This window comes from Lycium ferocissimum, chromosome 4 (assembly GCF_029784015.1).
Source record: "Lycium ferocissimum isolate CSIRO_LF1 chromosome 4, AGI_CSIRO_Lferr_CH_V1, whole genome shotgun sequence".
Classification (NCBI taxonomy): domain Eukaryota; kingdom Viridiplantae; phylum Streptophyta; class Magnoliopsida; order Solanales; family Solanaceae; genus Lycium; species Lycium ferocissimum.
In genome coordinates, this window is record NC_081345.1 from 50,233,150 (window position 1) to 50,249,625 (window position 16,476).

Sequence of the window (16,476 nt, forward strand, 5' to 3'; positions counted from 1 at the left end):
AAAGTGTTTTTTAAGTTGAATAAAATTGTAATTATGCATGAATACTAATAATATTTTTTTTTGAAAGTAAAAAAACTCCCGTTATTTTTGACAAACTAAAAACTGCCATAGAAATATATATATTTTTTATAAAAACCTCCGGTTATTTTTGGCAAATAAAAAACTGTTGTAGGAGTCCTTCTTTTTTATAACATTAATATATATATATATATATATATATAATAAATAATTCCCGTTATTTTTGACAATATAAAACTGCCGTAAAAGTCTTTTTGCCTCAGGAGTTCTTTTTATAACACTAATAATAAATATTTTTGAAATAATAAACAATCATTTTTCCGTATGAGTCCTTTTTTATAACACTAATAATATTATATTTTTGAAATAATAAAGAACTCCCGTTATTTTTGGCAACCTAGCTAAATATTGGTTGCCTTTTATCCTTTAAAAATAGATCTCACACTAGACAAAAAATTCAATTGGAATGCTAGGGGTTGGAGTCCTAGGGTAAGTCCCAAAGTTCTAAGTTCTGTAAATTAATAATTTTCCTAATATTTATTATAATGAAGTCGTAGTTACATCCAATTTTTTTTTTTTAGTGTTTGCTGTCGAATGATGTACGCGCTTTGGTCACGCGCAGAGCGCGTACACTGAGACTAGTTCATTGTAATGTTACTTGTATTCAATCAAAATAAAAGATTACAATGCCATTTATAAGGAACTAAAGAGAGTAATATAAATGAAAACATGATATTTCCCTTAATCCTAATCTAAAAGGAAAGTAAATATTCTAAAATATTCCTTCACTAAAAGAAAATTAATAAATAGTCTACAATGACTGTAGATCCTAAATTAAAATATTACTGTATAATTAAATATTTTCTAAATATATTTTAATATAAAGGAGAAAAAGGAAATAAGATAAGGCTTGATTGTGTTCCCTACCTATGTAGTGATGATCCTCTTGTCCACTTCAGCTAGCTGTAAGCTTGTTGGTATGGTATATCTGGGTTTATTTACAAGGTCTTTCACTAATGTTTTGATGTATGATTGAAGACGGTAGCAGCATCCTTATCTCCACGACCACTTAAATTTACAACCACTTTTTCACCATCTTTTAAAGTAGAGCAGAGTTTGTCGAGAAATGCAAGCGCATGAGAAGCTTCTAAGGCTGAGATTATCCCTTCTAGTTTGCATAGTCGTTTATATGCTGCAACACCAAAAGTGTAAATAAATTATTACATATTCTGTCGTTGTATATAAGTTAAAACTCTATAAATTAAATATAATTGTTTTGAGATAATTTACCTTCTAAGGTTTGTTCGTCATTGACGGTAGAAAACTCTGCACGTCCAATGTCTTTCAGAAAGCTAAGCTCTGGGCTAACACCTGGGTACTCTAATCTACATGTGTCAAACAATATTGCACAAATAAAATTAGGAATGTTACGTCGAATACTCATATAGCAAGGATTTAAAAGAGCAATCCAGACTTGTCAGCGTCCTGCATTAGCAAGGATCCGGAGAAAGTTCACACCCTAAGGAGTATAGTGTAGAATATATATTAAGTCACAAATATATTTATAATGTGTAAAAGGATTAATACTATCGATCAATATAGTTTAATCCGTGATAACAAATATACATATACTAATAATTTCGTGTAGAGTCAATACCACCAATGTTGAATCAAGGGCGAATTTGTGTGCTAATTTTGGGGCACGTGGGGCACCGGTCTCTCCATAAAATTAAGTATTTTATGTATATATTTTTTAATATTAGATAATATTATGCTGTAACCCTATGCTTAGAAAAAGCCCAAATGGTCTTGACTTGGTTAAAGGTTGAGTTATTTACCTAGCTAGAGGATTAGGGATCAATCGAGGATTAGGGATCAATCCCCACTTAATGCTTTGTTCTATATAAGTGGTTGAAATAATTCCTTGACAAAGGGAAAGTTTAAAATGGCAAAAGGGGCTCAATTTTTTTTATTTTTAGATCATATGTTCAAATTTATTTAACTAAGAATGACAACAAAATCCGTACGCTTGAAAGTGAAAACTTACCCCACACCTATGGAGTGTGGTCCAATAATCTGGCCTTCATCGTCTTGTAATGGATAGCTCATGGCACCATGGTAGACTCCCACTTGACCTCTAGCCATAGTTGCCGACTGTTTATCTGTAAAGGCCGATTTAGGATTTAAATTTTATCTTTTTTAATATTGGATCATTTATTCTTAAAAGTATGGTTCCGGACTTACTATTCTATTACAATTTTTATAAATTATTATACATAAATATATGCTCCACGTAATAAGTATTGAGTTCAGATGAACCCGACACATTTACCTGAATCAAGGCCAGTCCCACCAGCCTCAACTCCTATGAGTCTCACATCTTCATCTTGTATAAATTCATGAAACAAACCCAATGCATTAGAGCCACTCCCTACACAAGCCACCAACACATCTGGTTTCCCACCCAACTTCTCCATAGCTTGTTTTCTCGTCTCTTTTCCAATCACTGATTGGAATTCACGAACCATAGTGGGACAAGGGTGAGGTCCTACGGCTGCATCCGCTAGGAGATAGGTGATGTCCAAATTGTTAACCCAATATCTAATGCCTTCTGAAACTGCATCCTTGAAGCTTCCTTTAACAGATTTGACCTGTGCATGAGTATACAACAAGAACTCTAATTGCTTGTTAGGACAAGTGGCTTCCTCTCTTTGTCATAGAAAAATCCCAAACAGAAGTACTTTTTACTTTTTGGGTGACGGTGAGATGTGAAACCAAAATTTCTTGATTGTTTTGATACTACGTTAAATGTGTTCTGCCTCATCTAAAAGATTCTTTGTATAGAACTTACTTTTAATTACTCGTATCAAGCTATGATTATGAAAATATTTGTTATATCATGTGATTACGTTCGAAAGTTTGATTATGACCCGATTAATCAGGTCATTTGAACTAGAATAGTTCATATAAATGTGAATCGGACTTTTGAGGAAGTAATGTTGCAAATACAAACTTTTGGGCTAAGGTTAAAGAAGCATTCTATGGTAAAAGAATTCTGCGGGACTATCTATATAGAGATTACATGAAAATGCTAGCGCTAAAGCGTATAATGAGTGTTTACATCTGTTCCGCAATTTCAGTATGGTTAAGTTAACAAATGGCCTCCATAAGGGTTGTCTTGATTTTTTGGCCCCACTTAACACTTTTTTAAAAAACAACAGCCTCGGCTTTAGAAAATTAGCTAGGCAAAGCTTTTGTTGCCAAATAAATAGAAATTTTTCGTTCACCAAAAAAAGCTTTTGTTGCCCATCGGCATAAGTTGTGGACATAAATTAGTTTTGGCTATAAGGTAGAAGTTTAGGATATTTCATGACAGTAAACCTGCTAAATTGATCAATTCTTGCCTTACAGGCAAAGGCTAGAACTTATGCATGATGGACATCAGACAGAACTTTTGTTGTCCATCGGGTACAAGTTGTGGACATAAATTAGTTTTGCCCATAAAGCAGAAGTTCAGAATATTTCAAGGTAGTAAACCTACTCAATTGACCACAAATTCTACATTATAGTCAAAAGCTAGAATTTATGCCAGATGGGCAACAAAAATTCTTCCCAACGAATTTTTTCAAGTTAAGGTCATTTTTTAAAGATTTTGTTAAGCGGAGAAAAAAATTCAAGACCGGACACTTTTGAGGATATCAAGCGTCATTTTTTTAAATGGATTTCAGACAAGTTGGAACATTTCAGCTCTTGCTGATTTTGGTCACAAAATGTGATGAAATGTTCGCATTTGCGACACCTTCAAATGCGAAGAGTCCATAATTGCGTGGGACAGCCCACAAGTGCGAAGACCCTTAATAAGATGATTTGTAATCATACAAATGTATGCGATTTGTCTTAAACCACAAATTTTAAAAAAAAAATCTATTTCTTCTTAATTTTTATGTTCAGTCAACACCATCACATAAAATGAAATAGAAAGACAACTCAATTAAGAAGTGAAAGGAGGTACCTTTGCACCAAGATGCTTCATCAAAAGTACGTTGGAAGGTTGTCTCTCCATATCTAAGCTTCCAATGAATGTTGTGCAATCCAAAGAAAGTTTAGGACAAGCAGCCGCCGTGGCGACACCGTGTTGTCCAGCACCGGTGGCCGCCACAATGTTTTTACAGTCCATAGGCTTAGCCAGCATCGCTTGTGCAAAAGCATTGTTGATCTTGTGTGCACCACCATGGTTGAGGTCCTCTCTTTTTAGATATATGTCTGGTCCTATCCCCCTATTATTGTTCTTGTAGTGATCTGTGAGTCTTTGGGCGAAGTATAAAGGAGTTTCACAACCTACGCAGTCCCTTAATGCCACTCCAAGCTCCATCTGCGCTCAAAATAACGTTAATCACGGTTAGAGTTTGTCCTGATTTTCTTACCTTATTAGAATTTTCTTACCATAATTGTATTTTACTTTTAAAAAAAAACTAATCCTTTTCTTTGAGTAAAGACTTTGGATTTTATAAATTAAGAATCATTCTTTTATACAATAACAAACAATGTATTCATTAAAGGAATCTTATTTAGGGAAGATTATTTTCTTAAAAGATTTTTACTTTCTTTTATATTAGTTTCCTCATATGACTATTGGTCAATTGACCAAAACACGTACATTATAAAATTTTCTTATGATATATTGTTCTTTTATTTATGATTTATCGACTTTTAAAGTTTCCTTTATTAACTTTCGCCATGACACCTGGTCATTTCGATCCCAACAATCATCACTTCGTAGGAGTATGTAATTGGAAAATAGTACTCTCTGTTTTTATTTTATATGTTAGTACTCTTTATTTCATTTTTAGTTTCTTCCAAAAAGATATCTTCATATCTAGAGGCTCTTTAATATTCGTAAATTTCTAATTTACCCTTAATGACATGCGTGTATAACCATACAAACTTCATTGGAGGTTTTAAATAACAAGTTTGCCAAAAGTATATCTCTCTATCAGATTTTTCGTGTACAATCAAACACCACTATATAAAATGTAACAGATAGAGTTAAAAAGGTTCAGTTTACATTTTGACATACCTGAAATTGAGGATCATGCAAAGCAAAATTGAATTCGTAATCAAGTTTTGTTAAAGAAGATATTAGAGTCTCAGGGACGAACTTTCCACCATAAATCCCAAATTTTTCATTGCTCAAAATTGGTCTCTCTTTTTCATGGAAAACTAGCTTCGATGGTGACAGTGGAAGTCGACTTGGGCCAATAGCTATAGAAGAAATAATATTGGCTTTATAACAATGAGGCGGGAAGCTTTGCCACTTTCTGCTTGATGTAGCAAATTTTCCTTGTTGAAGAATAACATTAACATTACAAGCCATCATTGTCTTGTAAGTTTTTTGGTAGGGGTTTGAGAAACTATATATAGAATGGACTAAAGTATAAGAATGTTTATCCCAGATCTGAAGGTTTACACATAACACATTAATCTAAATTAATTAGATAGCGCGTAAACCATAAAAGGAGAACTTACGTGTTCTTCGTGTAGCGGAAGAGGAAGTCGAAGCACTACTGAATTATCGCCGATGGTGGTTGTCATGATATATTGGAGCAACCCCCTAAATCACAGTCTAAATCCTAATATATTTTAGAGAAGAGAAGAGCAGAAAAATACTTCAGAAGTACATTTTATTTTACACCGTAAGTGTTATTATATAGGAAATATTAGGACTAAGTTTAATTACCCTAATGGGCCTTAAGCACCCCCTTATGGGTGGACCCAAATTTCCTACATCTCCCATCTCATACATAATGGGAGTGCTCATCTAATTTGAGAAACATTTTCTCAACTCATCTCCGCAATCATTCATACAGGGAAGTAGACCGTGCGACCAACATACTGTGAGAGCTAAGTGCTATACATCTGTTAGGAGTATATAGCCTCTCATTGAGTGCAAACCTGCAAGTAGATCATAAAGTATGCAGTACCCCAGATCAAATGAATCACATTTGATATAATCTCCAAAATCTCATATATCATTATTTCTTGTATTCACAATTGTAACTCATAAGTTATAATTGGTGCACCAGTGGATACAAATTAATGAGATTCCATCAATGATCTTCCTCTTCTCACGATCCTCTTAACATTAGGTTAACTGCTTTTCTAGGTATACTCCGCCAAACCGAATCTGTATGCATGGTCTTTTGGAAGTACACTAAGATAGCTAACATCAAACTAAGTCTCAAGTATCTGATCCGAGTCACAAAGGGTACAAATCTTGAGCCACCATAAAGGCTCTGGGTCTCACACAACAATAAGTTGAGAATGGACTTATGTTAACCCAATTGGTCGACATTAGCACACATGGTATGAAACACATGCTACAGCATTTTCTCCTTTCCCAGGGAGCGTATGTCTTTATCTCGTAAAGAATGCTGTACAGATGATATTTAGACACCATAAGTATCTAAATTTGAGTTCCTTATCTACTATATCATTTTTAACTCACATCTGGCTCAGTAAGTAGACTAGGTGAACGTTTTTCACCTTAAAGACCTTATGTCATTATTTATGCGACGTTCATGATTTTAAGTTGAAAGCTCTCAAATTATCCATTTGATAATTTTTCTTAAAATCCAGTCTCATCTCCACTCATCACTAAGATAAGGAGGCGGTTACCTGTGTGAAAAGGTCAACCTCTTGTCTACCCGACATACTTAAAAAAACAAATAAGTGACGAATGCACATGACATTCAACATGTAAAATATGTATGTATGTAAATCAAATTTATTGATAATTAAAGAACATCAGTCTTGTGAACATGGGGAAATTAAACAAAATGAAGTATCTTAGAATCTACGCAAGCCTTGAGACCTAGTGTGTCTCACAAATGCATCTCTAGACAAAGGCTTGGTTAATGGATCTGCTAACATATCTTTTGTAGACACATACATCACGTTCACTACCTTGCGTTTAACCATGTCTCTCGCATAGTTATACTTGATATCTATGTGTTTGGTTTTGCAATGAAACTTAGGGTCCTTGGTAGAGGAAATTGCAGCCTCACTGTCACAGTAGACTAACACTGGTTCAGCATCTTTTGTGATATCCAATAAGTGTTCCAAGAACCTTTTCAACCAAACAGCTTCTTGTGCTGCTGATGCGAGAGCCACATATTCGGCTTCCATAGTAGATAGTGATATACATGATTATTTCTTACTACTCCATGAAATGGCGCTATCACTGAGTAAGAAAACATATCCTGATGTAGACTTCCTCTCGTCTAGATCTCCTCCATGATCAGCATCACTGTATCCAACTAATCGCAAATCTTTGTCGCCTTGGTAACAAAGTGCATAATCAGCAGTTCCCTTCAGATATGTCATGATTCTCTTTACTGCTTGCCAATGTGCTAAACCTGGGTCGGTTTGATATCTACTTACCATAAACCTGGGTCGGTTTGATATCTACTTACCAAGCCAACTTCTTGACAGATATCAGGTCTGGTACACACCATAGCTTATATTAAACTTCCGACTGCGCTCCTATAAGGAACTCAGCTCATTTTTTTCTTTCTCTTCAGGAGTCTTAGGACACATTTGACTACCCAAGGCATGGCCTTTACTGATAGGAGTATCAATGTGGCTACTATTTTGCATATTGAATCATTCAAGAACTTTTCTAATGTAATTCTCTTGGGAGAGATACAATAGTTTCTTTGGACGATATCTTGAAATCTTAACTCCAAGAATATATGCAGCTTCACCCATATCTTTCATCTCAAATTGGGATGATAACCATGACTTTATCTCAGTAATGAACTCCTTATCATTTCCAGCTATAAGTATGTTATCTAGATACAATGTTAAAATCACAAACTTGTTTCTTGATCTTTTGGTATAAACGCAATGGTCTTCATCCATCATGGTAAAACCACTGGATACGACAACATTCTGAAAATGTATATACCACTGCCTTGAAGATTGTTTGAGGCCATAAATAGAATTCAAAAGTCTACAAACCTTTTGTTCGTGGCCCTTTTCAATGAAACATTCAGGTTGTTCCATATAAATTTCTTCATCTAATTCTCCATTGAGAAAGGCAGTCTTTACATCCATTTGATGTGACTCAAGATCCAAGCTTGCAACTATAGCTAAAACAAGACGAACAGAGGTAAACCTCACAGCAGGCGAGAAAGTCTCGTTATAGTCTATTCCTTTCTGCTGTGTATACCCTTTTGCCACTAGTCGAGCCTTATATCTTTCAACTGTGCCATCAACCTTGAGCTTTATTTTGAGAACCCATTTGCTCCCAATAGTTTTGCGTCCCTGAGGGAGGTCAACTAGTTCCCAAACTTTGTTGACTCTCATAGACTCCAACTCATCTTCCATTACTTTTGTCCATTTGTCCTTAGAAGGGCATGAGAGAGCTCTTTTACATTTTTAGGCTCATTTTCATCTTGCGTTAAGCATCATAAATAATTCACCACCTTCAATGTCAAATCGTAGGCGGGAAGTCTTTTTACGAGAACCACGTCTAGTTTGTGATTCAACATTATTCCCATTTGGATCAACGTTGCTCCCACTCGGATCAAGAACACTTAACCTGCTCCCACTCGGAACAAGATCGGTGAGCATCTCGCTCCCACTTGGAACAAGATCCATTTGGTCACTTTCATTAAGTGTAGAAGGATTACTTTCATTCGCACCTGATGATAGATGAAGTTGTTGATGAGGAACTAATTCATCATTTGCTAAAATACTCCCACTCGAATGAAGAGATCCTTATACGTCTTGATCCCCTAGCTCAAACAATGATAGGTCTTGACCTACATCTCCCTTCTTAGGAAACTCATTCTTTAAGAATGTGACATCTCGTGATTCAAATTCAGTTACACTCCCACTGTTTTGCTGACCTATAAACACATAACCCTTTGAGGTTTTAGAGTACCTTATAAAGATACTTTTCTTTCCTCTCGGGCCCAATTTGCCATATTTGTGAGAGGAGTCATGTGTATATGCAGCACAACCCTAAGGTCTTAATACACTCGTGTGTCAGGATGTCTTCCAGTCCATAACTCATATGGAGTGGTTGCAACTGATTTTGAAGGCACTCGGTTAAGTACATAGGTGGTAGTAAGCAAAGCGTCACCCCAAAAATTAATTGGGAGGTTGGCTTGTGCCATCATTGACCTAACTATTTCGAGGAGCGTTCTGTTTCTTCTATCCGCAACACTATTTTGTTGTGGAGTATTTGGGATAGTCAACTGATGAACTATTCCCTTTTCATCACATAATCCATTAAATTGAGTCGATAAGTATTCCCGGCACGATCGTTCGAAGAGCTTTTATCTTCTTGTCTAATTGATTTTCCACTAAGCTCAAATAGCGTTTGAAACAACTTATTGCTTCAGATTTGTGGGAAATTAAATAGACATAACTGAAACAGGTAAAATCATCAATAAATGTAATGACCTAACTTGGTCCATGCCTAGCTCTAATATTCATAGGCCCACAGATATCAGAATGGACTAATTGCAAAGGATATTCAGCTCTAGTCGATTTACCGAAAGGTTTTCGTGCAGATTTTCCCACTAGACAATTTTCACAAGTGGACAATTCCATGTGTTCAATGCCGGCAAGAAAACCTTGTTTCGCTAGCCTTTGCATTCTTTGTTGGCCAATAAGACCAAGTCTAGCATGCTATATGTTTACATCACTATCATATTTATTTGTAGAAGCAAACATAGAAAAACTAGCATTATTAATGAATGAACCATAATACAAATCCATAATAAATAAACCTCCGGTCACATGACCAAAACCAAATAATGTTGAATCATAAGTCAACTTGAGATAAGTGTCATGAAAAAACAAGCTAAATCCTAGCCTAAGCAAAACAGAGACTGAAATAACATTCCAACGAATTGTTGGTGCATAGAGGACATCACGTAGAATTAGATCTCAACCGCCACGCAGGACTAACTTGCATGTACCGATCCCTTCAACAACAACTTTATTGTTGTTTCCCACATATATCCACTTTGCTCCACGTGAAACTCACCGAAATTCAACAAAAGCATTGTGCTCCCAAGCTATGTGGTCCGTTGCTCCCGAGTCTACAATCCACAAAGGATTAGATTCAGTTAGTAAAACAGAACTAGAAACACAAAGTTCACTAATTCGAATTTTATGAAATACCTTTCTAGGAGGCTCAGAGCAATCCTTAGCATAGTGACCCTTCTTGTCACAATTATAGCACTTCACTTTAGCAACATTGACACGTTTGGGACGTCTATTCTTTCCTTTTTCAGTCTTTGCTCGTTTAGCAGGCTGAGCTGGCTGAGTTTGAGGTGGCCCTCTCTTCTTTCCCCAGTTCTTTCGCTTTGGATCACCTTTGTTTTTGGAGGTTGTTGCCATGTGCAACTCAGCTATTGGCTTTGCAGCCTGCCTCAAGTCATTCCTCCTATAACTCAAGATGCCTCCGGACATCTTCCCGAGTTGTGATTCTTTCACTATGAGTCAAGTGCATCTTCATATGATCCCACGAACTAGGCAAAGAGCGTATGACAGCTTGAATTTGTTGTTCATCGGTCAACACATGACCAGCATCTTTTAACACCCCGATCATGTTTGTCATTTGCCTCAGATGCGTTTTCATTGAATGCTCTGGGCGTTTCTTGTATGAGTCAAACTTGATCGTCAAGGATCTTAGCCTTGCAGTAGAACAGGTACCAAACCTATTCTTCAAAGCAATCCAAAGTTCCATAGCCCTTTGGTGATCCTTGAACTCCCTTAGGATGTCATCATCCAAGGTGCTTAGCAACGTAATGCGAGCAGTGGAGTCCTTTTTCCTCCAAGCATAATACGCTTCACGGTCACGCCTATGCTGAACCGTGTTGCCATCCTCAGGCTCATTCATGACATTGTTAATGGCCTCCAGAGCCTCTTGCTCTTCCAGCACATATTGAACTTTCAAACTCCAAGTTTCATAGTTGTCACCATTGAGTTTCAACCCTTTGTTAAGCTCAACAACAATGTTTTTCGAAGCAGTAGTCATTCTTTAACACACAAAAAAATAATGAGAACCATTAAAATAATAAAACGCAAGGCACTATGTTCAACACACATACATACTATGAAACTAAGCATCAATTGACTAAGGTAATAAACACATATATTAATCATGGAGTCGAGAGTTCACTATGTTCCCAATCATCATCCAGAAATTAAAATATTATGAAAATTAGCCTAGTTAATTACCTAGCTTAGTATCTTAGTCATATTTAGGCAACATAATTGTCTATCATGATTTTATAATCCCATATGGATTATCATTTAAACAAATTAACTTTTATACGCATGCTAATAAATTCACATGAAAATCTTAATGTCAAACTAATTAACATAGTACACTTGTTAAACAAATTAACAAGCAAGATTAATGTTAAACCAAGTAACAAATATTTCATGCTAAATTAACATAAAATGTGTTAAACTATAACATATTATACATGTTAAAAATATTAACATAGACTTTACCATAATGATGTTAAACTAATTAGCATTTAGCTAGCACACATCAAACAAGTTAACATGAAATTAACGTTAAACTAATTAACATTTCCAAGCATGAAAAAAAAATAACAAATAACTTTATTGTCAAGCTAATTAATATTTCAAGCATGTTGAGCACATCAACAAAAAAAATCTAATGTTAAATAAATTAACATTATAAGCATGCTAAACAAAATAATCAAATAAATCTAATGTTAAACTAATTAAGATTTTAAACTTGCTAAACAAATTAGCAAATAAATCTGATGTTAAACAAATTAACATTTTGAACATGTTAAACAAATTTGACAAATACAACTAATGTTAAACTAATTAATTTTTTTTAAAGCAATTGGGATAATAATTTAATGTCATTAACAAAATATAAATACTAAATTTATATTCTGAATATTAGGTCCATATGACCAAATCTCTTAATCTGGATATTAATTAAAAAAAAAAAAAAAACAGAACCTTTTAAATCAGGCCATTAGCCCAAAAAAATCAACCATGATTAAACTGGGCATTTAGCCCATTAACTAGTTCTGTAACCAAAAGAAAAACAATCAGAGCATTGATATGGGCTCTAAGCCCAAGATTTCTTATTCTACAGCAACAAAAAAAAAAAAAACAAAAAAACAAAAAAACAAAAAAAACAAAAAACTACTCAAGCCCATTAAAAGAATATATCTTCTCTAAGGTAATGCTAGGTTAAACTAGTTTGCTTTTCCTCCCAAAAATTTTTGCCTTGCTGCTATGGAGCTCACGTTCCAATTTCCTTTTTTTTTTTTTTTGAATGATTATATATCAGTTCTTAATAAAATTGAGAAAACATATTTTCTCTTCTCTTCTTCCTATTTCTTCACTGCTGCCACCATCACCATTGTTGGAACACAAAGTTCCTTTTTTTTTTTTATTTTGCTTCTGCCATTAGAGAAGAGGGAAGGAAGAAGCCATTGCATCTTTTACCTTCGTATCTCCGGCACAGCCACCGTCCGTTTGACAATGGTGGCGCGATCTCAAAGCGGTGATGGAGCGGGCATCGATTGAGAAAACAAACAAAAAAAACTTTTTTTTTCTTTTCCGAAACGATTTCAGAATCTATTATCGGTTAAAATCTAAATATTTAGCAGATTTCAAAACTTTAGTTCATATCAGTAGAACAAAATTGATAAAGGTTCTGAGTCGAAACATATCCAGATATAAGAAAACATTAACCTGACTTAAAACGTAATTTTAAATCAGTATACTACAAAGTTTTATTATTTCCAATTACGTTGCAAAAAAATAAATACTCGGTTCTAAATACACACGTAAATCGAAACGATTCTTTAATTATTTTTCGGACGTAAAACCAACCCTATGGCTCTGATACCAATGAAGGTTTACACATAACACATTAATCTAAATTAATTAGATAGCGCGTAAACCATAAAAGGAGAACTTACGTGTTCTTCGTGTGGCGGAAGAGGAAGTCGAAGCGCGACTGGAATTACTGGCCGATGGTGGTTATCACGATATATTGGAGCAACTCCCTAAATCACAGTCTAAACCCTAATATATTGTAGAGAAGAGAAGAGCAGAATATGTTTTCTCAATTTTAAGAGGTTGTTATTTGAGCACGTCTACAAGTCTCTTGCTGAAAATAATTTATAGTCTACTACTTAATTTGTAGCTTCATTTCAGCCAGGGACCAAGGTTCGTTGTCAAATACGCGAGAAAATGGTCGAAAACACATCTGAATTATCTTTTTTTTTTTGTTGTTGCGGGTTTCACACTTCAACTATCAGTTGTTCTCTTTTTTCTATCTGAACTATCACCATCACCATCCATGTATTAAAACACGCCTAGTTGGTTGTCCAAATAGTAAAAAGCAACATCTATAATTGGCCTAGTCAACTTCAAGTTTTGTTTTAATATATAGATAGTGATAATTCAGGTAGAAAAAAGGAACAACTGATAGTTGAAGTGCGAAACCCTCGACAAAGTGAATATGTTTTTGATACTAAAAAAAGGTCATGATTCATGTTTGGTCTTAAAGGCTTCACAAAAGTGTAAATTTTATTATGGATCTATCACCTTATAATGTGAGGACATATTAGATTATGACTTATCAAATTGCGTATGTTTAGATTATGACTTATCAAATTGCATATGTACCTCTAGTTCCCCTCTTCACTCCTAATATATGCCACTAAATTTGTCATATGATAATCGTGTTAGAAAATCAGAAAAATCAGAGAAAAAAACAAAAAAGAGGATGATGATAGATTCATTGTATTACTTATTGTAATGCTTCTTGTATTCAATTAAAACAAAAAAAATACAGTTTACTATATTTAAGGAATTAAAGAGAAAAAATATAAATGAAAACATGATATTTCCCTCATAAAACCTAATCTAAAAGGAAAGTAAATATTCTAAAATATTCCTTCACTAAAAGAAAATTAAAAAAAACTCTACAACTAATGTAGATCCGATATTATAAAATTATAAAATTAAATGTTGTCTAAATATATTTTTAATAAAAAGGAGAAAGAGAAAATAAGAGAAGCCTTTGACCTATTCAACCTCCTTTGAAACACGTTTGCATTGATGAACAAGACCACTTATAGGTATGTACGTATCTTATCTCGCTTTAATTGTGTTTCCCACGTATGTTGTGATTTTCTTGTCCATTTCAGCAAGCAGTTAGGTTGTTGGTATTGTATATCTTTGTTTATTTACATATATAGGAGTTAATAGGGTCTTTCATTAATGCTGGGGCGGAGTGAGTAATGGGCCAGGGGTTCATCCGAATCCACTCGGTGAAAAATGCACTGTATATACAAGGTTAAAAATATTTTTAATGTATATATAGAGTAGATGTTGCAACCTCTTGACTTCTTCATGTGTTTACTTCTTTATATTTTTGAATTCCCTTAATAAAAATTCTGGCTCCGCCACTGCATTAATGTATTGATATATGATTGAAGACTGGCAGCATCCTTATCTCCACGACCACTTAAATTAACAACCACTCTTTCACCATCCTTTAGAGTAGAACAAAGTTGGTCGAGAAATGCAAGTGCATTAGAAGCTTCTAAGGCTGGGATTATACCTTCTAGCCTGCACAGCCGTTTATATGCTGCAACGCAAAAGTGGAACAAATTTTATGATTCACACCATCATCGTCCTATATAAAGTAAACTCTTAAAATAGTTGTTTGAGATAAGCTACCTTCTAAGGCTTGTTCATCCGTGACGGTACAAAACTCTGCACGCCCTATGTCTTTTAGAAAGCTAAGCTCTGGGCTAACACCTGGATTCTCTAATCTAAGGGTGTCAAGTGGGAACCAGACCCGGCCCGGTAAACCCGCCCACCGCCGGCCCAAGCCCACTAAGAGGTGTAAGGGCCGAGGTAGGTGGGTTTATTGGGGGGTGGGCGGACAAGGTGGACGACCCGGCCGACCCATAGCGGCCGGGTGATGGCCCATCGCGGGGCGCCAGCGGCGCCCACTTCAAATTTTAAAAAAAAAAAAAAAAAAAAAAAAAAAGAAGATAAGTACTACATTTATTACTAATAATAAGTATTTTAAAAACATTGTATCCCAATAAAATAGTAGCTATAATTGTGGGATTCTTAAAATTTTGGAAGCAAATATATGATATATTTATTAATTATTCAAACCATAGTTAGAATCTTACTTTAGTTAATTAAAACTTAACCATTAAAACATGTAATGTATCTCTTATTCAAGTAAGAACTTGGGGAAAGTTTGTAAGCTTTAAAGTTTAAATTCGACTTTGCAATTATTGATTAATAAAACTAAAAGGCTGTTGAGCCTTTGAATTTCTTTTCAAATTTGTGTTATAATTTTATTTATGATTTTATTTACAAGAATAATAATTTGTACGCGAGTCAAAATAGAACTATAAATGTAATTGTGTAAAACTAATCCTACTGGCGACAACTCCAAGATAAATTTACGCAAGGAGGGACAAACATTGATCGGTGCCCAAAAGCAACAAGACATTATAATGGTGACAAAATCGGTGAAATGACAAGCCTCGAAATTGCCGATGCGTGAAATAAATCAAAAACCCCTTTTAAGTTACTATCTTCTTTGTTGGCTTACACAAGTTCAAAAATATTTCAATAGGTTATACAGTATATAATAATATAAACTATTAGTTATATATATAATAATATATTAATAAAATCTTATTAGTTTCAAATATTTTATATATAATAATAATTAAATATTTTTTAGCTTATTGAAATGTCTCATGGATGATGGAGAGGTGACAATCAGTACATGACATTAGGACTTAGGATCGGATGAGATAATTAATTAAGAACTTTGGTTTAGTATCAAAACTTCATGTGCATTGTAACCATTTAGTTCCCATTTAGATGAGTAGGAAATTTAGAGAAAGAGGAGAGTAAGGGAATTGTGAGATAATATGGAGAAGAATGAATGGTATTTATAGATTGAAAATAGGGCCAAAGTATAATTTAAGGAACTTGATGGTTAAAATAAAGTTGACAACAACTAGATTTTAAAGTATCAAACTTAATAAATTTTAGTATTAAAATTTCTTTTTAAAATAATTAAAACCCAACCGCCCACAAACGAAACAAGACCGCTACTAACGGGCCGAGTTCCGAGGTGTAGCCACTATCCAAGGTGGGCGGACACCCTTTCCCTCTCCAAGCCCGGCCCCTTAACTTACAGCCCGGCCCGGCCCCGACCCGGCCCCTTGTGGCCCACGTTTAAATGGCCCGGCCCGGCCCGACCCGACCCACTTGACACCCTTACTCTAATCTGCATGTTCAAACAATATATTGCACAAAATTAGCAAGTATCAAACTTTTTTTTTTTTTTTTTAATTATAAGCCATAATTCATTGTGGACCTAAGGTG

The 16,476-nt window shown here is 34.8% G+C and overlaps 2 protein-coding genes across 2 annotated transcripts; both read right to left on the reverse strand.

Moving 5' to 3' along the window:
* Positions 1-695: 695 nt before the first annotated feature.
* Positions 696-5,469, reverse strand: LOC132053455 (tryptophan synthase beta chain 1-like). Its single transcript, XM_059445501.1, has 6 exons — positions 5,096-5,469; positions 4,031-4,390; positions 2,351-2,669; positions 2,066-2,180; positions 1,309-1,403; positions 696-1,210 (listed from the first exon to the last, which is right to left on the reverse strand). The coding sequence occupies exons 1-6, from the start codon at positions 5,393-5,395 to the stop codon at positions 1,032-1,034; spliced, it is 1,368 nt and encodes a 455-aa protein (XP_059301484.1). The 5' UTR covers positions 5,396-5,469; the 3' UTR covers positions 696-1,031.
* Positions 5,470-9,817: 4,348 nt separating this feature from the next.
* Positions 9,818-11,414, reverse strand: LOC132054827 (uncharacterized). The gene is made up of 2 exons (XM_059446799.1): positions 10,216-11,414; positions 9,818-10,133 (listed from the first exon to the last, which is right to left on the reverse strand). Exon 1 carries the CDS (start codon positions 11,072-11,074, stop codon positions 10,481-10,483), a length of 594 nt encoding a protein of 197 aa, XP_059302782.1. The 5' UTR covers positions 11,075-11,414; the 3' UTR covers positions 9,818-10,133; positions 10,216-10,480.
* Between the last annotated feature and the right edge of the window lie 5,062 nt (positions 11,415-16,476).

What these genes read in the sequence shown, in the direction of transcription:
- LOC132053455 (XM_059445501.1), bottom strand. Translation starts at nt 5,395, where the DNA reads ATGATGGCTTGTAATGTTAATGTTATTCTTCAACAAGGAAAATTTGCT. An exon ending in TGGGACTGGCCTTGATTCAG is followed by an intron (nt 2,181 to 2,350) that starts GTAAATGTGTCG and finishes CGGCCTTTACAG; the next exon opens with ATAAACAGTCGGCAACTATG. An exon ending in TGACGAACAAACCTTAGAAG is followed by an intron (nt 1,211 to 1,308) that starts GTAAATTATCTC and finishes TTGGTGTTGCAG; the next exon opens with CATATAAACGACTATGCAAA.
- LOC132054827 (XM_059446799.1), bottom strand. Translation starts at nt 11,074, where the DNA reads ATGACTACTGCTTCGAAAAACATTGTTGTTGAGCTTAACAAAGGGTTG.